This window comes from Microtus pennsylvanicus, chromosome 13, assembly GCF_037038515.1.
Source record: "Microtus pennsylvanicus isolate mMicPen1 chromosome 13, mMicPen1.hap1, whole genome shotgun sequence".
Lineage (NCBI taxonomy): Eukaryota > Metazoa > Chordata > Mammalia > Rodentia > Cricetidae > Microtus > Microtus pennsylvanicus.
In genome coordinates, this window is record NC_134591.1 from 26,850,430 (window position 1) to 26,873,551 (window position 23,122).

The 23,122-nt window shown below is 44.7% G+C and overlaps 1 protein-coding gene across 1 annotated transcript in view; it reads left to right on the forward strand.

Annotated features, from left to right (window-relative positions):
* The window catches only part of Mtap (methylthioadenosine phosphorylase), a 43,789-nt gene that overhangs the window by 699 nt on the left and 19,968 nt on the right, over positions 1–23,122 (forward strand). The window contains exons 2-4 of the mRNA XM_075944880.1: positions 10,632–10,718; positions 11,735–11,793; positions 17,033–17,200. Coding sequence (XP_075800995.1) covers positions 10,632–10,718; positions 11,735–11,793; positions 17,033–17,200 — 314 coding nt within the window. The remainder of the gene's footprint in view (positions 1–10,631; positions 10,719–11,734; positions 11,794–17,032; positions 17,201–23,122) is intronic.

Consider the following 23,122-nt stretch of genomic DNA (forward strand, 5'->3'; position numbering starts at 1 on the left):
CCGCTCCCCGCCCGGAGGCCTCTGTCTTTAAAACTGCTTTGCCACCACGCGAGTTCGAGCTATTTTCTGTAGCCTCGGGCCTCCAGAGAGCTTTACACAAGGGATTCTTGTATTCAGGGAACCGCTGGCCAGAAGAGAGTTCTGAGAGTTGCTGTGAGCCTCCCCTGGGTCTTTTAAATAAATCCTGACTGAAGAGTAGAGATTGGAAGTGGAACTGCAGAGAACAGGAAAACTAGTGGGAAAGGCTGAGTCCTTCCTAGGCTGTTTATTATTAGCCAATAACTCAGCTAACTTGGTGACTTTAGGAATTTCTGGCCGGTGGCACAGGAAGTGCACTGGTTTCTCCAGGCTTCGCTTGGATTCCCCGCAGCGCTGTTGGATTCTCTTGGAAGAAGCAAATCTCTGCAGTTAGGATGCAGCCAACCTGGGCTTTGTATACTGGGGCCTTGCAGGGCTCTGTGAACCACCCAGGAAGAGAGGAAGGCATTAGGATGCTGCGCTCAGACTTACTGGCCAACCTTTTTTTTTCTTTTTTGCCATTTTGAAAAAGATTATGTACGTTTATAGAAAGCTTCCTGACAGCAGGAACTAAGTAGAAAGGGTCTTGTGCAAGGTACAGTCCACCACGTATTTATGAAGTGGGCATTTTACTGCAGTGGAGGCTGGGAAGGCTGGAATTCTGTCTGTATTGGGCATAGTTGAATTATTAAGAGTGCAGATAATTATTTCCAAAGGTATCATAGGCTTTACCCCTTTCCCTGAACTCCGTATTAGGAGGGGCCAGATGTAATCCTTTGACCTTGACTGAGGAAGGGGTTTCTGGGCACAGAATCCAAGAAACTTCACCGGGGTATGTATCTTTTTTTTATTTTTTATTTTTTTTCATCTCTGACACACAATATGAGTAAAGCCAGAATGGCTGGTGCTTCTCACTCACTGAGCCCAGTCAGGGTGATACTATCCATGCAAGAGCGAGCATATCTCAACAGAAGGAATTCGCTTTAATCTGGTTAGTATTTTGTCTGACACACAGTTTCCCTGTAAAATGAATGTGGTACACTTAAGAGCAGAGAGAGCTATGTAAATATTGAATGATGTGTATTTTTTTTAACTTGGCAAGCTTTTGAAATAAAACTTAAGAGATATAAATGGTGCTAGAAATGCCTGCTGATTGCTCTCCTTGAGACTGGATCAGGTGAGAATTCGTGATGCCCGCAGCATATTCTACAAATAGCTCAAGCAGCGTCTCTTCTAGAAAACATGAGGTGCCTGCATCCAGAGCAAAATAACCTATTAAAAAAGCATATGTTAAGGCCGGCGAGTGAGGTGCTCTGGGGAGCTTGCTACCAAGTGTGAGAGAATGAGTTTGGATCCTCGGCACCCACATGGGGGCGAGGTGAGAAGGCTGGGTGCTGAGGCAAGTGTCTACAGTCCTGGCACTTAGAGAGGCAGATGTGGGCAGTCTCTTGGAACTTGCATACTGGCCGGCCTAGCCAAATTGATGAGATCCCAATTCAGTGAGAATGCCTGCCTCCCTGAAAGACGGATTACTGTTAACTGTGGGAGACACCATGTCAACCTCTGGCCTCCGCACACACATACATGAGTGTGCACCTTCACACCAGACACGCACGAACATGTGCATAACACCCCACGCGAACGATTTTCTCTGCATATCATCTGGTAATAGTGTTCTTACAGATGTGGACCCGAGGCCCTGAAAGGTCAAGTGTCTGCTGGTACAGTGCCTGCACCCGAATCTACTGCAGGTTTAGCCAGGAACTGGGGCTCTGCAGTCACTGGCCTGCCCCAGCAGGACTTTTATGACCCCCCGGATCCGCCTCCTGCTGCTGCCACCAAATGTAGTTTTTAACTAAATCTCTTTCATTCTATTTATCAGTAAGACTGAGGACTCAGAGGCTGGGATGAAAGCCTGCTGGCTCAGGGATGTTGAAAAACGAGCCCTTCCCTCTTTGCCAGTATCTCTGAAATAGTGTCCTTCAGTTCTGCCTCGAAGTCCCTCCCTACTACTTCCTGTGCACCTCTCCATCTTCCGGACTCCCTCTGACTTTCTGTCAGCTAGTTGCTGGCTCTGCCTCCTAACCCAAGGTTGATTTTATTTAATTAATGCAAAGGCAAACCCAGGGTTCACAGTGTGATCAAATATCCCACAACAAAACCAGGCCTAGATAACAACAGACCCAAAATCTGACCTTCTCATCAAGTAGATGTGAGACAGTTCTCAGACTTGAAACTCTGTTGCTCTACTATGTGGGTGAAGAGGGCACTCTACCTTAGGAAACAGAGAGCGTGGGCTGCGTGTCTACAAAGGCCACCTCCGCAAAAACCGCTGAGCATTCTCCAAGTGCGGGTGTAGGAGGCACGTTTGTGCCTGGCTGGCGGCATGCTGCCTGACTCACTGGGCCATTTCGTCTGTTACCGAGAAGCAACAGTTGGATTAGGTACAGCCGTAGGAGTATTCTCACATCTGTGTTGAGGGCCAAAAAAAAAAGAAATGGGAGCTGAAGAGATCCAGCCTCCCATTTCAGTACCTCCCTCTGTCAGTGGTGTGGTCTCTTAGAGCTGATCACACCTACTTTAAGAGTTGCTAGGTTTAAATACAAGAGCGTGTCGCATACCCAGGCAGTTCTTGTATCATTATTGCCAGCCCTGGGACCTTCTTTTGTAAAATGGAAATATTACCCTCGGTTTAAGAGATTAGAGCGTGTAGACGGAAAGCCACTGGTTTTGTATGGACAGTATAATGTTCAATACCTCTGAAACCTAGCTGTCTACTAGTAGAATCCTACCCACAAATACTTCATTGAAAACCTGCCAAGCCCTGAGAAGAAGGCGTATTTGAGTGAAACAATGTTTCTAAGTGTGTCTTGTATTGTGGCTGGGAGATTGATAGGATGGAGCTAGTAAGAGTCATGGAAGAGGACCAAAACGGCCTTTAGGGCGTGGTGTTTAAGCTCTGCCACTATGGTTGTTTGAGGAGATGGGGTGGTTGGAGGCGATTAAGTCATGATCATAGAGCTTCCAGGATAGCAGTAGCATCATTGTGAAAGGCATCAGGCTTTTAGGGCCACATGGTTCTGCAATAGAAGAGACCTGTATGAACTAAAGAGCAGGTTCTCCCAGGCACTGAATTGACCTCAGGGTCTGCAGATGGTGAGATGGAAGTTTCTAAGTCTGATTATTATAATGGCAACTTGAACACACTGAAGACAGGCCCGTAGTTGAAATGGTGATAAAGAACCTGAGGTTGTGGTGGCTAGCCAGGACCTGGGAAGGTCTGGGGAAGAACTCGGCATGGTGGCCTCGAAATAGAAACCCTGCTCTTGTGATTATGAGGATTCTCTGGGTGTGGGCCTTCAGGATCTAAACCATGATAAAGAATTTGGATTTACAATTGCCTTTAAACCCGGCACCCCAAGGCAGAGGCCAGCACAGGCAGATCTCTGAGTTGGAAGTCAGCCTGGTCTGCATACTGAGTTCCCGCCTAACCTTGGCTACATAGTAAGACCCTATTCCAAAATAAAAGACTTCAGATTTGATCCTAAATGCTGTGGAAGCCACTTAAGGACTCTGAGGAGAGTGGTAGCATCTGGTTTATATTTTGAAGTGGTTGCCTGGCTGCTCCGTACAGAATGGCCTGTACTGGACCAGGGACTACATCTGGCCACGAGCCATGGCCCTTCTGCTCCAGTCTCAGCTGGCAGCCATAGAAGTGGTGAGGCTCTGCAGGCAGAATGGAGGTGCAATGTGGGGAGAATAGCAAGAGGGAGAGGGTGGCTTCTGTGTCTGACTTCCAGCCCCAAAGGTGCTGAGGAATCAAACAAAAGCAGGGAGGGTAATTTCAATATTCCTCCTACTGACCTTTCTGATCAGGGTTAAAGCAAGGGCTATGAGGGGCCTCTTTGCCCTGGTGACAGGGTAGCTGCTGGGGCATCCAGGTTTGGGGAGGGTAGAAAATAATGGAGACTGTCTTAATGGTCCCTACATGTCTTAATGCCCCGTGAAGCCGCCCTAGACAATAGCTGCCTTTGTGTAAGACTTTAGGGGAACATTGTCCATCTTCAGCCGTGTGCTGGTGGAATGCTTGACTGTACGGAAGGCAAAGCAGATCTTTGGTATGGGGTGGGGGGAGGCCTGGAGAGCTGCTTTGGTGATCTGTAATGCCTCTGGCTAGCTTCCACTCCTGGAGATTAGGGAATAATGTTAATCACATTAGAGGGGTGGAGAGAGAATATGCCCCCCCCCCTGGAGATCACTAGAGGGCTTCAGACAGTGATACCAAGTCAAGTGTCCTAGGTTGGAAGATGGCCGTTAAACCTCTCCTTTGAGCCTCCCGAGCGTGGGTGGCACAGTTCTGTCCTAAGCTCTGCAGCACACAGAATACATCCTCACCCCCTCCCCACAAAATGCCAACGCTGTGTCCTTGCCGTCACCGTGGCAACCATTGCATGCTCTTCAGATGCCCCCAGGAAAGGTAGTTCATATTTGGTTAAAGCCTCCTGGGCACTGCCTGAGAGTCTGCCTGGTGTACCTGTCTGCAAAGAAAAGCAGGGAAATAGGGAGCCTGAGTTGCCTTGAGGAAGTTACTTCTGGTGTGCTTTGCTGGTCTTGGTAGAGTAGGGAGCAGGAATTGTTAGGATGCCATAGTACATTTGACTTCTATACTGGTTCCATAAGGTAATTATGACCCACATAGGAAGAGCTGAGAAAGCAGACTAGTAGGCATTTGAATGTGATGGTCCCCAGATCCTTAGCTGTGGCTTTAACTGTATTCTAATCTGTACCTCAATAGTTTTCTCTTTTTGTTCCCCCTTTTCTTTTTATTTCTTTTTTGTTTTGTTTTGTTTCGAGACGGGGTTTCTCTGTAGCTTTGGAGCTTGTCCTGGAACTAGCTATTGTAGACCAGGCTGGTCTCAACCTCACGGAGATCCACCTGCCTCTGCCTCCCGAGTGCTGGGATCAAAGGTGTGCGCCACCACCGCACGGCAACCTCAGTGGTTTTCAGAGCCATGCATTGTATCTTCTTCATCTGACACCTTGTCAGAAATGCAGAGTCCTGGGCTTTGGTCCAGTCCTGCTGAACTGTAAATTTGTGGCCCAGCAATCTGGGGCTAACTAGCCCAGGAGATTAGACGTTCCCTGGCTTGACAGCACTGACATCAGGGAACTTTGGAAAGTGTGGAGGTGGTTCCTTCTCATTGTGTTCCTTCTCTGTGGCTGCAAGGAGAATTAGTTCAAGCTGAGTGCCTTCCAACGACAATGAATTGTTCTCATAGTTCTAGGGGCACAAGTCCATAGTGAGTCTTAGATCAAAAAGTCCGTAGGGCTGGCTCCTCTTGCAGGATCTCAGGTAGGAAGGACTCATTGGCTCTGTAGCTTCTAGAGACGCTATCATACTTGTCTACTAGACCTACAGTCACAATTTCCTCATCACGTGACCTCCCTCTTGACTTCCTGTTATTGGAACCCTCTGCCGTCCATTTAGGGCCCATTCAGATAGTCCAGGGTAGTCTCCCCTCTCATCTTGATTTATTTATATGGAATAATGTTTATAGGTTCTGAGGGCTGCGGTGTAAGCATGGGGGGCAAGGCTCTTCGAGTTTGGATCCTAAATATCTCTCTTGAAGCCTCATGATAAAGGTTACAGCCTGTTATGGAGATGGAAGGCGTAGGAGGTCGACCTCGTTCTGGAAGTTAAATCATGGAAAAATGCTGCCACCGCGGGCATTGGAACTACAGACCTTCCCATTTTGCTTCCTTGCTGCCATGGTTTGGGCAGCTCGAATCTGTCCCCTGCACGTAAATACTCCGCCTCACCACGGGCTCAGCTGTGGGGCCAGCTGACCACAGACTAAAACTTAGAGCCAAAGTAAACTTCTCCTCAAGGTTGGGTTTTCTCACATGTTTGTCTCCCACTGACAGAAAGCCAGCCAAGTAGCGAAAGGGTCATTTTAAAGCCGGCCACCCTCAGCTGGCTCACATTTTAGTAATTTGTGCTTTAAGCAGAGCCACACACTAGAAACAACCCGCAAGCTTGAATACAGTGTATGGCTTGCCTATTGATCTGATCCCCCGCAGTTTGGGACCTCACTTTGGACATTTGGGGCTACTGATAACCATCATCTGAGTAGCGGGGAACTTAGGCCATGTCCTGCCCTGGTTCCACAAGCAAAGGAGACTCGGGGTGAGAAGAGTGAGTTTTGAGGAAAAGGCTCCTCAGAAACTAGTAGTTGATTTCAGAGGGAAATGTGTATCGTCAGAGTGTCTAGAGGCTTGGGACATTAAAGCCAAGGCTGTTCTGATGGTCCAGGCCATCCTTGCTTCTCTGACTAAAACCAGGATTAGGTTCCTAGGATGGCCTCAACGGAGCTCGGCAGGCAGGAAAGCCTGAGCCATGGGCACTACCTCAGTACCAAGTACTGGAGGCTACTTGTCGTAGATAATGTGCCAAGAGCGTTGGGTTTTTTCCTGTGGTAACCCTCCATGGATTTTGGATGGCCACGTTTTCCACTTTATTTTGACATAAAAAATCCTTAAAGAAAATATAAGATATTTGAAGTAAGCTGAGATGTGTCCTAAGAACATGGGTTCAAGTTGCCCCAAGGAAAATGTATAAATGGTTTTGTGAAGTTTATTTCAGTATAGAATAAAATGAAGACATAAATCAAGGCATTTTTAGAATCGTTTAGTGGGAGCTCAGATTTGACCGCTCACAGCAGAGTCTGTCTGACGTTTTTAGCTTCGAACTGGTAGAACATAGTGGTCTGCTGAATGAATAGATTCCAGAAGGCCTCTCCTGCTGGTAGCTAGGGTATCGAGTAAGACACAGGTGAGCAAGAGAGCCAAAGGTGTGGGCTGAAATTTAACTCCGGATCTGAAACATTCCAGCTTTTTACAGCTGCGCGGTGTTTTGATTGCATTCTGACGATAAAGTTGGTTTTGAGTCGGAGGGCAGAGCTAGCCACTAGCTGGACAAAATTAACCATAGATGTTCAGGAGGACTGAAGAATGAGGCAGGGCTTAGGGGGTCTGGGCCCTTTTTGGGGGGGGGCACAGAAGAGGTAGCTTCTCCATAGCGTCTTTGATCATTCAGGTTCTTACCCCAGTATCAGACTCCCGATTCTTTATTGGTAAAGAATAATTAGATAAACACTTTACTTTACAATCCAGAAGGTCTATCATTCCATCAGCATTCTGGAATTTTAAGCCTCTTTTTCTGAGCACTCTAGTTCCCAGGCCTCTCCTGGTCTTCCTTCTGGGTGTAACTGACAGTTCTTCTTGTAAGTACATAGTGATTTTTTTTTGTTTGTCTGTCTGTTTTGTTTTATTCGATTTAGATTTCCCCTTTCTCCAAATATAGTCACCAAAGCACTGAGCATCGCAACATCTGCATATAAATTTGGACTGGGGCACAATTTGGCCCAGAGGTAGAGCTACGCATGACATGATCACTTTGGTTCGTTTTGCGGGTTTTGTAGAGACCTTCCAGGCTGAGACATTTGACCTCTTTGTCCCCATGAATCTGGACTTCCTGGGTTCTATGTAGGGTCATACAAGACCACACACATAGCCGGCTTGGCACAGTGGTGAAGGCTTCAGTCAGAAGCACCTGGCATATTTGTTGGTGGTAACCAGAGCTGCGGGACTGAAATCCCAGCTGAGGGATTGTACCAGTGCTTCTCAACCTGTGGGTCATGACCCCTGGGGTTGCATATCAGATATTCATATTACGATTCAGAGTAGTAGCAAAACTACAGTTATGAAGCAGCAAGGAAGTAATCTTATGGTTGAGGGTCACCACAGCATGAGGAACTGTATTAAGGGTCACAGCATCAGGAAGGTTGAGAACCACCGCCTTAGATGCTCAGCTGGCTTTCCAGGGGGTCTGTGTGGTGTGTTTTATAGTGTTCTCTGTCACCTTGGGCCAAAGCTTGACTTGACCAAAGAAACCTGTTTCTTTGTGTCAGAGACAGTGGCTCTTTCTGTAGACTGAGCTCCTGGAAAAACCTAGAGGATATTGGGAGTTAGCACACAGTGCTTACGTTGGAAAGCAGTGGTGCTTCTCTTCCATCAGTTGTAAAGTGGGGCTGATACCATGGGGCCTGTTTGAGAGAGTGGCTGTGAAAACCGGAGGCCCATGAAACAGGGCACTAGCCTGAGTTGTACTTAGGAACATCATCAAGGTGTACTTTGCCTGTACGGCCAGCAGGTGGCGACATTGGCCACATTTGAACCTCAAGGTTCTCATCACAGTTGTATTCAGTTGCCACTCTGGTTCCCTGTGAGGTGTAGGTTTCCATTAACAGTGTGAGCCAGCTGAATGACTGGGCTTGTCTGTAGATTGCTGTCGCTTCTTGGTCGTTTGCTTTTGTTCTGATACTGTCACTCCTTGCTGAGGGCTGAGCTGCCAGCTACCTAGCGCAAGGACATCGTGCAGCCGGGTGGGTTTGGACTGCAGTTCAGGCTGGTCACTAAAGGCGGATGAGTTTCAGGAGGCAGCCTGTTCGGTTGCTGCTTTCCTGCCGTGCTAGCCTGGCTTCATGCTGAGGGCGACTGCTCAACAAAATGAGGTCTATTTTACCTGCAAGCCTGAAGGGTCAGTGTTGCCTCAGAATCTGAGATGCTGTGGCCCACAGAGCATCTTGAAAGGATGGAGCAAAGTGGTCCTAAGTAAAAGGTCTGAAAGTTTTTATTTGTTTGATGGTTTTCGTTTCATGTTGGTAGCTCAGGCTGGCCGCAATCTCCCTATACAGCTGAAGACAACCATCAACTTTGGGTCCTCCTGCCTTCCAGCCTCCTTTGTGCGTCAAGTAGCTAAATTCCTGAAGAGTCGGGTGATGTTCATTTCATATGCTGCTCTTTCTCTTGCCCACTGTGAGGACATGGGATAGACAGTCTGCTGGCCCAGCTATGTAAAGATCAAGTAGAGAGGTCACACCAGCAGACGTGCTAGGGGTTTGTAAAGCATAATGATTTGAGTGTGTGTGTGTGTGTTGAACTGAAGAATTTAAGTAACTTAAGTGTATTGAACAAATAAATGTTGTTGATTTGAAATACCAATGTATCAGTTATTTTTTTACCTATAGTGTTTAGTTGCTGTGAAATACAAAGCCTGTTGTAATTTCAGTAATGTACCACAAGGTGGCACCAATGTCAACTGTCTTAGCTACCAGGAAGTGAAAGTCGGCCTGCTTTTCTATAACAAAATCTCACAAATTCTTTACTTTGGAACTTTCTTTTCTGGAGTTAGAAGGTTCTGTTTTACTTTGTAGAAATTTGACTCGGTGACAATATGTTTGTACCTTCTCATTTCATGAAGTGCTGGGGTTGTTTTCCATGAGGTTTCTCCTAAAGCCCCACATTATACCCAGCCATTGACCTGTTTAAATCCTAGTTCCTATGGGGGTCCACACAGGAAAAACTTCCTAATGATAATGTTTAGGTTTTTTTTAAAAAAAAAAAATGTTTGTGTGTTTATTATGTATGCAGTATTGTGCCTGCACACCAGAAGAGGGCACCAGATCTCATTACAGATGGTTGTGAGCCACATGTTACTGCTTGGAATTGAACTCGGGAAGAGCAGCCGGTGCTCTTAACCTCTGAGCCATCTCTCCAGCCCCATGTTGCTTGATTTTTTTATGTGAAGACTTTACTGTTTGTCTTTGTATTTGTTCCTGTTTGTTTCCCAGACTTCAAATCAAATCAACTCAGTTTTTTTATATTTACCTTTTATGTGCATTGGTGTTTTGCCTGCACGTGTCCTCAGAGGTCAAAAGAAGGTGTCGGATCTCCTGGAGCTGGAGTTGCAGACGTTTGTGAGCCGCCCTGTGGTTGCTGGGGACCCTCTTAATTGCTCTGCCATCTCTCCAACCCTAGATCAACTTTTAATTAACTTTCTCTACTTTTTCCAAGAGCATGGGTTTCTAGCTAATCAGGAAACTGAAATAATGCTTGACCTTAATTATAACTGCTTTGAATCACTTATTTTTATGCACATCTGAATTAGGCAGTATGTGTGTGCATACGAACAGCAGTCTGACTTGGTAAGGACACACACGAGCGAGGGCTTGTCATGTCGCTCACCTCTTGCCCGCATTCCCTCCCAGTTCTGCGACCGTGGTGGCACAGAAAGAAAACTTCTTTTTTTATTTATATGGTGGTGTAGTAAAAAGGAACCATTACCAAATAAGCAGACCTAAGTTTTTGTATCACGCTTTCTTTACACATTAGTAAATGTGGTAAAGAAACAACCTTGGTCAGAAAGAACTTTCTCCAACAACGTTTGGGCTCAATTTCTAACCTAAAAGCAACTTTATTGGTAATTCAGTTGGGAGTAAATACGACGCGGTTGAGAATAGAGGCCTAAGTCTGGCTATTTCTCAAATCTAGAAGACCATCAGGTTTTGTTGTTTTGCTTGAGGTTTTCTGTTTTGATTCTTTATTTCTCTTTAGTAGAGGGCTTTTAAATGTTTACTGTTCGTCAGTCATTTTCAGAACCGCTTTCTTTTGGGCTTTGGTAGGAGGGAAAAGGGCCTGTGAATATGGCTAAATATAGTTCCTTAAAATGAAGCAGATATGACAACCTACTTTTTTTCTCTTTTCTTCCTTAGATTGGAATAATTGGTGGAACAGGCTTGGATGATCCAGAAATTTTAGAAGGAAGGACTGAAAAATATGTTGATACTCCGTTTGGCAAGGTCAGTGTCCAGCCGACCAAGTGTTGGCTTTGGTATGGCTTATTACTCTCTTGGGTTTTTTTGTTTTTTTGTTTTTTGTCAAGAACAGTTGGTTTTGTGTGGACAAACCTAAAGACTGGCCCAGGCAGAATTGCTGCCGCAGGGTTCACTTGCTGAGTTGACCAGAAGGGTGCCCGAGGCTGCTGTTTTGATGACACATCTCGGGTTTGCATTGCTAGAAGTCAAGATGCTCATTTTAAATTCAAATATGTGTGTAATTTAGAGCCCTGGTCACACCATGGTGACTTAGCCCGGGCTGGTGGCTGGTAGCATAAGGACTCTGTATGAGGTGACGTTTTCTGACCCGGATGAGTCCTGGAATCAGGGACACATGTTAGGATTGGGAAAACATGGATTCTAGGGAAGGCTCTTATTTTTCGGCCCGGGCTGGGCGAGTTATCTACATTCGTAACCCCACATTGCCTCTTCCAAACACTGGCTGGCGTTTGTCCCTCTGAGAAGAACTTGCATCCCTGCCCAAGCCTCCTTTTCAGCTAAGTTCTTAGCCTGACCTGGGGTTTTCCAAGTCCTTTCCCACCTCACCCTTAGCCTCTCGGGCTTCCTTAATAATGTTCGCTCTGGGGTTTTCCCTGTGACCTCAGCTCATCCCCGTGGCCATCTTGAAGCCTGGTTACCATAAGCAGGTGGTTCCATCACTCAGCTCTTGGTGCCCCACAGCCCTCTCCTCTCCTTTCAGCTTTTGACTCATAAATTTCCGAAACCTTCCAAATACCCCCTGACATGTGTCAGTTTGATCGGTCCCCCATCAGAGGGTCCCGGAACACTTGCGGAGTCCGTGCTGGCGGAGAGCTCGGTCACTACTTCTGGGTGATCATGGTGATGAGTAAATCCTAAACTCCTTCCCTAAACTGTATCTTCAAACGCTAGATTCCCACCAGTTTGTTGTGGTTTAACGAACTGATTGTACACGGTTTAAAAATACTAAACTGTGGCTGTTTATTTTTTATTGCACGAAGCCGTCCGACGCCTTAATTCTGGGGAAGATAAAGAACGTTGATTGTGTACTTCTCGCAAGGTAATGTTTTTTAAGTTTTGTTGTTGTTGTTTAATATTACTACCGCAGGAGAATATAAACTTAAAGTCCAGAAATAGGTGCTGATGTAGGTGTGAGATAGGTGTCCGTAGAGTCAGAATATAGCAGTCCCTTTATTTACTGAGATGGCTCTGAGCCAAGCTTGGATTATAAATATTTAGGAGATCAAGGATCTCTTTCCTCACTTGTGTGTGGAAAGTGGATCAGTTGTCTGACACAGAAGCCCCAGTATTTTCTTTGTTAATTTTCTTTCTTCCAATTATCAGATAAATCAGATGTTTTGTTCATGACGAAGCCTTGTCCAGTAGCAGTTACGTTTTTCGGGGAGGAGGTCTCGGTCCCTGAACTAACCCGAATACCTCTTGTGCTTATACCCTTGTTCCCTAAACAGGGTTAGTGGCGTCAGCTGCTGCATAGAAAGCAGCATAGTTAGAAAATCCCCTGACCACAAGTGGCTACCACTACAGTTAATGCAACAGCAAGCAGGTTCTCCTGCCAGCAAGGAGCTACCTAGTCACAGGAGGGACTTCTAAAAGCCGTACATAGTCTAGTGTTGGGGAACAAGTCTCAGGCTGACCCACACGAGATATGTGGATTATATAGGACATGAAAGGCGGACCTAACAAAGTTTTGTCCGCCGCCACAGTCATGTGGAAAATTGGTTCTTGGGAGCCAGCAAAACTAAAATGTAGTTTTAAGCAGTCCTTTTTACAAGTCTCCTTCCTTGGCCTGTAGTCATTGCTAGAGAAATGCCTGGTATTTTGGTTGGTTGGTTGGTGTTTGTTTTTTTCAAGCTTGGGGAAAAAACAATTGTTTAAATTACACAGATGTTTAATTTCTTCTGGAAAACCTGCTGAGTGCTTTAGAGGCCAGTCCCAGGAAAATACATGCATCTCTGTATGGTAAGGGCTTCTGCTCTCTCAGAGGCTGTCTGTGAACTCAGGGTGGAAACCTTTAGTGTCTGTGGGTCACAGTTTGCTATCAAGTGAAGACATCACAGATTCTTTTTAAACACAAACAGGATGATAGTGAGGTCGCACTTAACAGCTCTGAGAAGCAGGTCGATACTTCATTAGGTTTTACTCATGAGGGGGAAATCCAAGCTCTCAGTGGGCTGGGTAACTTCAGGGGAGGTATCTAAGAGAGCTTTGAACCCAAACGGCCACACTCCAAAGCCCAAAGTCTTTATTTCAATGCTTGGAGATATTACCACAAAATAAGGCTGTGTGACATAGCTGCCAGCGCGATTCTGTTTTATCGGAGGTCAATAAATAAACTCTCGACCGAGGTAACTCTGTGCTAGAACATCACGTGTCCTAGTTTTTCAGGGGGCCCAGATAGTTGTACGCTGCTCCGTGAAATGTTGCCTATAAGAACATAAGGAAGCCATGTGACCAATGTGAATTTTAAAATTAATTTTAGAAATTAAACACTTTACATCTGTTGACTGGAGTTCCTCCCCACGGGTGTGGATACGCAGGTTCAAGCTTATGTGTTTCAAGTACATAAATAATTTTAGCCAAATGCCCATGTTTTTCCAACAGAGTAAACTCCTTACATGATGGGTGCTCCTGAGGAAGACACACAAGGACTGACTTCATCCTTGGGGCAAATTATAGTTGTAGAGATGGGCACCCAATAGACACAGACAGTTAGAGTAAACATGAGTGTGGTAGTTAGGTATGGCGTAAATGAAGTGACTAAGGTAGATGCTTTTTGACATTGGAGCTAAGACTGGAAGAAGTCAAGGGCTTGAAGGCCAGGGAGGAAGGCCTAAATAAATAGAAAATGGTTTCTTGCAGCTCTGGAAGCTAGATCTCTGAGATCAAGGATTTGGTTCCCTGGGAGTTGTGGGAGATCTCATAGCCCCTTTTGATGTGTTTAGAAATAATTCTTCATGGGGCTTGTCTAGGTGTGGTGTGCAAACCATCTTAATCAAGTAGCATTTAACCTATAAACCCATTGAAAATGTAATGCCTATTTGATTTGTAGCTATAAAAAAGGTGTCAGGTTATTATGTTTGGAAAACTAATGCACTAACTTTAAGGAAATTGAAAGTTGAGGTGAATAGTAGTCTTAACAGAAGAAATGCTTTATGTTATACTATAACTTTGAGTACATCTTTGAGAAACGTGTTTAAAACATTTTTTGCATAAACATATAATCTAGAGAAAGAGTCTAAAGAACATTTGAGTAAAATAATGGTTCCCTTCTCTCCCCCTCCCCTTTTTTTGTTGGTCTTTTTGTTTTGTTGTTTTGCTTGACAGTTTCCCTGTGCATCTCTGGCTGGCCTTGAACTCAGAAATATCTACCTTCTACCTCTAAAGGCATGACTTCCTAGAACTAGGATTAAAAGTGTAGGCCACCACCACCTGTACTTGTTTCTGCATTGATCTTGTGTAGCCCAGGTTAGTCTTGTATTAACAGAGATCCATCTGCTGCTGTCTCCCAAATCCTGGGTTTAAAGGTGTGTGCCATCACTGCCTGACCTCTAGTGGCTTAGCTTTGCCCTTCTGATCTTTAGGCAAGCTTTATTTATTAAAACATAAAAGAAAAACTATACAGTAAGTACAGTAACTATATATATATATATATATATATATATATATATATGCAATACATCTAACCCATTTGCACTTGACAAATTCAGAGAAAGTATTCAGTATCCTATCTTTGCTGAGTCCAAAGTCTTGTACCTAATTACTTTTTATCATAACTTGGTTTCTACATCTGGTAAACAAGGAAAATGATAACTATCTAGTCTTCAATTCCCTCGGAGATCCAAGAAAGAAATAATATTAGCCAAGTAAGCAGGAAGTGTGAGCAAGCAACTTAACAAAAAAATGTGAGTAATGACAGAAACAGCTGGCTGCCTGGATCCAAAGTTCCTCTGCAATGTTGGGGCATCTATCTTCAGCCTACCAGCCTAGAATATCCAACAGACTTTTCTGTGAAACAGGATATTTTGAGGGGGCTATCTCACTTTGTCTTGACAATGCTTGGCAGTTACTTTCTTTTGTGTCCTGCTTGTCCAATTAGGAGAGCATACTGTCCGCAGTTGGGGCAAGGACATTTTCTTGCCCAGTGACTTACTTTTACCACAAAAGAAAGTAAACTCCCGTTGAAGGAGCTGCAGGGCTGCGTTCCTGCCACCCAGCTCCCGGCTGCCTGGCTAGCTTATGCCCCAAAATAACAACACACAAACTGTATTCATATAAACACTGCTTGGCCCATTTCTATTAATGTGTGTAGCACCACGAGGTGTGCTTACCAGGAAGATTCTAGCCTACGTCCATCCTGGGTCGGAGCTTCATGGCGTCTGCCCTGGAGAGGAGCTGTATGGCATCTGAGCTCACTTTCCTCTTCTTCCCAGCATTCTGTTCTGTTTACTCCACCCACCTATGTTCTAACCTATCAAGCCAAGCAGTTTCTTTATTGATTAACCAATGAAATCAACAGATTGATATGACACTCCCACATCAAACTCCAAATGGAGTTTCTTTGGTACCCATTATCTTCTCTGAAGTAGGCTGGTGCTGCCAGGAGCAGATGTCTCATTGTCATAAAAAATAACCTAGGTTATTAAAATATCTTAAATGCCTTATTCTGTAGATCTCTTAAGTGTTTGAAGATAACCTGTCTTGAAAACATACCTAATGTGATTATAAGTTCTATTGTACTAGGTGATTAACTACAAACCTTTATTTCTTTATTATCTCGAACAGTTGGTAATAATAATTTTCAAGGACTAGAAATTTTGCATTGCATCGTTGAATGGGTTATAAACTAGGAGTTTCTTTTTTTAAAGTAGATTCAACAATCTACCTTTTTGTCTTAATCTACCCTTTTATCCAGTCATATCCATATCCCCCTTTTTTCTTTTCAAAACAAGAGCCTTGAATCTAATTTTCTTTGTTTAGCTTTTTTCTGACCATTACCCCAATAATAACTTGTAACTAGCCTCCCTAAACAATGACAAATACCTATAATCCATTGAATGACCAAAAACCACTTACACCACCTCTTGGGAGTATGTGGACATCATGTTCTTAAATTTACTTTTTACTGTCTGGGGGCAATGGTATCTTTAGGGGATCCTGGAAAGAAAAATGTGGGTTAATTGTCAAGTCCTGGGAGAGGTAGCTGTATTATTTTTATGTCCAGTCTTTGCATAATGGGAAAATGTAGGGTGTGTCTCTAGTCCTGGCTAGAGTAGTCTGTTAAGCTGAGTCATCTCAGCTAGCCGCCTCAGATTATTCTGAGCAGTTTGTAGTTCAAAGGCAGTTCTTAGGTGTTTTTAGCTTAGTGGTGTTATCGTCGTCATAGAGGACCCATCGTGGAGCCCCATCCTCCTTCTGGAGACTTCAGAGGTAGTTTAGATAAAGGGTGTGTGTCACCACCGCCCCCCAGTTCCCTTTTCTACAGCTCTTCTTAAAACCCTTTTGTCCACTGTTGTTACAGTGCCTACAGTGCACCATTTGGTGTCCCCAAGTCTTGTTCCTTATTTCTCTTTTCTGTTATCAGCTAAGAAATGTGCCTGCCATGTTCAGTAGAAAAGCTGTGTCTTCTGGACCTGTCATTTATGCTGCCATGCTTCTAGAAAGCTGTGCTTTCCCTTCCTATCTTTACTTCCTGGGCAAAATAGTAGCTCTCTGTAGCATTCCCAAGTGTCAGTGGAACCAAAGGTTTTCCCATTAAAAACTGACATTATATTAAACTATTGTTCAATTGAAAAATCAATTCATTGTTCATTGAAAAATCAATCTAAGTAAATTTTTCTTTAAAAAAAAAAAAGTACAAAGAACCCTGTCTCTAAGAACACAGCAAATCCTGTGGTCCAGGTTGGGGTTAGATCTACAGTTCAAGAACTTTGACTCAGGGCTGGGCCATGGTGCATACCTTTAATCCAGCACTCGGGAGACAGAGGCAGGCAGATCTGCTAAGTTTGAGGCTAGCTTGGTCTGCAGAAGAAGTTCCAAGATGGCCAGTTTTACACAGAATCCCTGTCTCAAAACAAACAAACAAACAACAACAGTTTTGTTCAGCCTATGGCACTAGCCAGGAAAGAGCTGGTCTGCAAAGGCAGCAGGAGCTCCTGTGTTGAACAGTTTTTATAGTTTACTCTGGTAGGCTGAAGGGGTGGGCAGGGTCGCTGTTTCCTTGTGACTGTGAAGATGCCCTGTCCTGATGGCTGATATCCTCCTGCCATCTCCTTCCGTAGACATGGGAGACAGCATACCATCATGCCCTCGAAAGTCAACTACCAGGCCAACATCTGGGCTTTGAAGGAAGAGGGTTGTACACATGTCATAGTGACCACAGCTTGCGGGTCCTTGAGAGAGGAGATCCAGCCTGGTGACATGGTCATCGTTGATCAGTTCATTGACAGGTAAGGGGTAAGTGGCCTTGTAGTTCTCCGTTTCCAGCTGTGTGGGATGATGTGGGGGCAACATGGGGAGTGGGGCGAGCAGGACGTAGAATCGCTGTAAGCTTTCCATTGTAGGCTTGTATTTTTTTTAACTGAACTGACAAATAGTAATTATGAACATAGTTGATATATGTGGGCATTGCATGGTGATTTATATGTATATGTTCACCTATCGCCTCACAGATCAGTTTGGATGCAAACTGAAGGGGCGTGGTCGATCGGTATTTAGAATTAACCAGACCAGTTTAATATAATAGATTCAGCTTTTAATAAACAGAAGAAAGGAAACTTACAAACCCAGCGATCCAGGAGCGCAGGGAACAAAAGAGAGGAAGAGGCAAGCGCACCTGGATATTTTACCTGTTTTTCTGTGGCCCCAGGGGGACACACCCTAAACAGAATGCGATTGGCTGAAGTTCCCCATCAACAAACATTGATTTTCAGTATATAATAGATACACAACATCACCAAGCCATACAGGAGAGCTCAGAAACTTACTCTTTCTACTTAACCGAAATTTGATATCCTTTGGCCAGTTGTCTCCCAAGCGCCTGGTAAATGCACTTCCTCCGCTTCTGGGTCTGTGGTTTAGATTGCACTGGGAGGCCGGGCATTGTCTTTCAGTGTCTTGCTTATTTTGCCACACAAAACCCCTCCAGGGTCACTCATCTTGCTGCAAATGTTCATTGTCTTCTTTATGGTTGGCAATTGTCGGTGGCTGTACATCACATTTTCCCTATCTGTGGGTAGGCATCAGGGTAGGTTCTGTGACTTGGCTATAGCCAGTAGTAAAACTAGGTGTGAACGAGTCTCTGTAATACGCTGATGGAGACACGAGGTGTACGCCAAAGGCCAGGTAGGACTAATGAGTCCTCCTGACCTTCAGCTGCTCTCGCCTCCTAGAACCTTCTAATTAAAGTTACCAGAAGTTGTGCCTAGCTTAGAGGATCAGAGGATGGGATTTTCACCTGTTGGCCATTGACTGCAGTGTATTTAAGCCTACATGGTGCTAATAAAGGGGGGCTTTTGGTATCAGTGTTCAAAGGTCTGCGTGTCTGTCGGTCTGTCTCTGCATGAGTATTCTCAACCTCCAGCCCCTTGCCCGAAGCTCGCGAACTGGGGTCTAGTGCTTAGAGCGCAGACCGGGCCGCGGTGCGCGGCAGGGTAGGTCTTGCTGCAGTCACTTTCTTTGAGGAACCTCCAGGCCGATTTTCTTACGGGCTGGACTGATTTACAGTCTCACCAACAGCTAGCGAGGGCTTATTGTCTTCCTTCTGTGTTGCTGCCGACCTTGTTGCCTGTTTTCTTGAAGAGAGCCATTCTGATTAAGGTAAGATGGAATCTCACCGTGCTTTTGATTGACGTTTCCCTAATGGCTAAAGATGTTGAACGTGTGTTTATTAGTTGTTTCTACTTCAGAGAAGACTCCAAGCAGTTTGCTTTCCCATTTATGGATTGGATTGTTTATGATTTTGATTTCTTTTTTTAGTTCTTTATATATTTTAAGTTTCAATTCCTTCCATGATTCCTGGTTGTTGAAAAGTACGTTCCATCTCTGTATATATTGTTTCTGCATTTTCTCTTCTTGGTTTATAGTATTATTTTCCCGTTATAAGCCGATAAGATACAAAGAATTAGTTCACTTTCTTGGTACTTGGGGAACAGTTGCTCTGTGGTTTGAAATGTGGTTCTTGGGGTGACAATTCCGGGAAGAATTCCTCAGCTCTTGGGTCAGATGTCCTGCAGTTTCTTATAAAGTCTGTTTGAGCCCTAGCATAATCAATCCTGAAGTTTCTTTGTAGATTTTTTTTTTCAGGGTCGGGGGCCTGGACGATGTCTGTTGATGAAACTGTTCACTGTTTAAGTATCTGGATTGACCTGTTGTTAATGTCCAGTATGAGGTTGGCTGTACCCACACTCAATGCTTACTTAACCTATTCATGGTCATTCAAGTTTTCTTCTTGGGTTGTGTCCTTCGTCAGTATGTGGTGAGCTTCTGGTAGACATTTCACCCTCTGCCTCCGAGTCTGCATCATAGACTTCGTGTGACTTCCTGCCACCATCTTTCTGTGTCTAACTTATTTTACATCACAGACTTCCTCCGGGGTCATTCATTTTGTCACAGTGATGTTTGTCTTTGTCATCTATTTCATGTTTATTGCCTGTTGGCAAAGACACGTCTGCTTGTTCGAGTTCTCCGTGGGCTGCCCTCTGCAGTGCTCAGTGTCTAGTTTGAGTCACATACACGCCTTTGTTTTTCTATCCTTGACATGGATTTTTTTTTTTTTTTTTTTTGCCCCTGACTCAAACTAGACACTGAACACTGCATAGGACTGCAGACCAAAGAAGTCATACTGTTCCTTGCTGAGGAGGTGAGGTCTTTCTAGGTTTGGGGCAGAAGGGGAAGATTTAGATTGTGTGGGAGATGTGGAGGCTGAGTTTACTCCACCTTTGTCTATCAAAACTGAGGAGTTCTGTTCATGCCAGCAGCCTTGGTGTGTGGACCCTGGGAGGTAGACTGCAGGCCACTGCTCGCCACAAGTGTGGGCCGCTCAGTTCACCCTTCACATTCAAGGCCTAACCCTTTCTAGTGTACCTGTGTGTGAGAGAAACCAGTGCCAGCAAGGCATTGAATGCTTTGCCAACCCTGGGCACACCAGTCTCAACCCTAATGCATGTGTGAGTCTTTACACGGTTCATCTCAGGCCTCCAAGATCCAGCACTGCTTTTGAATAGAATTGCTTCCTGCTTTCCTGTGCAATGCAAATCGTCGTGTTAGGGAGTGTTATTTTACCATGGAGTCTCATTTTATATTGCTTATATATTGGTGGTTAAAATTATAGATATTGAACTTGTACATCTTCAAATTTATGCAAGTCACAGCTGGTTTCCCGGACCTATACACTTTCAGAGGCTGGACATCTGCTGAATCAATAAAAGAAAGCATAGGAACTTGAGGTATAAAATGAAGGCGCTTTTGGTGTGCCCAGCCATGAAGACAGGAGCCTCCTCTTAGGGTGTCTCCCCATTGTGACAACTCTGACTATGCTGGGAAGAGCTGACAACCCTCCAGTTCCTCCTTGCAGTGCAGAGCACAGGTGGCCTGCCTAACACTGTATTGTGGCCAGGTTCTAGAATCCACACCTTTCAGCTTCCTCCATCTTCCCTTCTGAAGACCCACCGCTCTTCCTACCATGCAGCCACACTCTGATACCAGGCTCCTGGTTTCTCTTATAGTTTTAAAATCCAGTATTTTGGGGTTGCATGTGGTCCCCAACTCTACTGCTGTATTGCTGTGCCTCTCTATAACACCATACTTCTTGGAGTTTTCATGTCAACCCAGTGAAAGTGCTGGGAAATACTTAAAGTCTTTAATAACTGCTCTCCAGTCTCTGCAACCATTTGTTAAGGAAGTGGAATACTGGAAAAAAAAAGAGTCTAGTGAACATCAGACTGATTTACAGTGAAATTTCATGTGGTTAAAATTTTAGGTATATAAAGTTTGATAAGGCTTTCTTTTCTTTTTATGTGGCCACGGAAATTTCAGAATTAATATGAGACTCACATCTGACTTCTAGGAACCATTCACACCCATATCCTCAATTTGTCAGAACTACCTGGTGGGTATGGGCCAGAGCTTGCTCAGGGCAAGGGAAGAATCAGGAACTTGACTTGGACTTCACTGTCCAGCATGGGAAATAAGGAGGTAGTAGGTTTCTTTGATATTAAAGTTCTAGACAAACGTTTTGCTTTCTATGATCACCTTAGTGACAACTGAAGGATGCTTGTCCTCCCTATAAATGCCTGAAGCACCTCTCGGATCTGATAGGAGCCTGGACTGACCGCCCAACCCAGGCACAGTCCAGCTCTCCTGCTCTCACGACTCCCCTTCTCTCCTCCCAGATTTTCAACTCTGTTGGTTAAAATGTTGTCTGTGAGGGTGAGAAAGGAGTTTTGGAAAAGAATGACCTCTTCTTCTGACAAGGGCTCCTAACCTGTCCGTGTCTGCCAAGGATGTATGTTTTCTTATTAGAGCAGAAATCTAATGCTTTTAACAGGGACTCACGGTGAGTCCACCTCACATCCTCGCGTCCAAGTCCTCTGATGCGTACATGGCGCGAGTCTTGTGAAATGTTCCTCATAAACCAAAGCCTGGAAACAGGACTCATAGTGTTCATATTAAGAACCCATACAAGTCTTTTTCCCGGTAGGTCGCCATGGTGACAGCTTCCTGCTGTCTTCAGTTTGATGAATCCATTTCTTCTGCCAACAAGTGTCAGAACCATAAGTGATTAGACCATTGAAAACAGTACAGTTCAAGCAGGGATTTGCTCTGCTTCTTCTTCTTCTTCTTCTTCTTCTTCTTCTTCTTCTTCTTCTTCTTCTTCTTCTTCTTCTTCTCTCTCTCTCTCTCTCTCTCTCTCTCTCTCTCTCTCTCTCTCTCTTTCTTTCTCAGAACATTTAACTGTATCTGGTTCCCTTCAGGTCATCAAAGACATTTGACTATATTGGCCAGTACCAAAAGTTGAGGTTGGGCTTTTCTACTCATGGCTCCCATGATTTCTATTGTAAGTTTTTCTTGCCAGGCCTCTTCTTGTTTAGCCATCTTCACACTGGTGGTCTTGGTTTTTAACATCTGGTTCTGCCCTGAGCGTGCCTAGCTTATAATCTGTTCTAGATGGTAGATTTTTAGGGAGTTGATCAAGAACATCAGAGGTATTGTGTGCACTATTGGTGGCCTATCTCGTGGAATGGTGCATGTAGCCAGTCCCACCGTGGTCTTTGGCATACCCACTGTGCTGTTTTCTTTTTCTTGATGGTCACTAAACTGTCCATTTGAAAGGGAAAGAACTGGACCTTTTACTTGGTCTAAGAGAATCTTGTCAGGTGTTTCTCTTTTAGAAGGACCTTACAGGGCTTCCACCATTTGTAATTTCAGACTTGTCTCCTATAGTGCACGCCTTTGTGTGGGGGTGGGTACACCTTTGTGTGTGGGTGGGTACACCTTTGTGTGGGGGTGGGTACCTTTGGCTTTCATCTTGCCACCTGTGGTAAACCAAAGCAGCTGTGTAAGTGGGAGTGGGTAGCTGTCACACAGGAGCCCTCCAGCTTTGCCATGTGGATAAAGATGGCTCAGCTTCTCTCAGGGCTCCAGTTGAGCTTTATGGTTTTCTTCCTTGAATTTAATGTGTGCTTTCATCCCAGTATCCTCTGATCTTCAATATCACTCTGCTACAAGGAGCAGTTGTATGAACCCCACTTACTTACGGATGGGTTCTGTAGTTACTTCCTCACTACGTGGTAGCCATTCTAATTTTTTTTTACTATTATTATATGTGCATTGGTGTTTTGCCTGCATGTATGTCTGTGTGAGGGTGTCAGATCTTGGAGTTACAGACAGTTGTTAGCTGCCACCTGGGTTCCGGGAATTGAACCTGGGTCCTCTGGAAGAGCAATCAGTGCTCTTAACCGCAGAGCCATCTCTCCAGCCCCTGCTAACAGTTCTTTTTACAGATGTCTTTGGAGATGCAGTGTCTTAAGCCTCTCAGGAAGCCCAGCATATGTAGAGTCCCCCTCCCTACTTGTGGCTTGGCCAGGGCCTTGTGTAAACAAAGCACATTTCTTAGAAGAAACTTAGACAAATGTAGAAGCATCATTATGCAGTTATTTAGTCTTTGTCCTAAGGTTGCTTATCAGCTTTATAGCTGATACTTCTTAAGGCCGTAAAGTGTTGCACAGGGATGGCTTCTCCTGAGGACTCTGCCGGCCCCTCCCCAGTGTCCTCAAAGCCTGCGACATTCTATTGTCTCTTCCTCTGTTACTTGTGACACATGTTCTCTCCACTTTCTAAACTAATCACTGTTAGATACTATTACAGGTCCT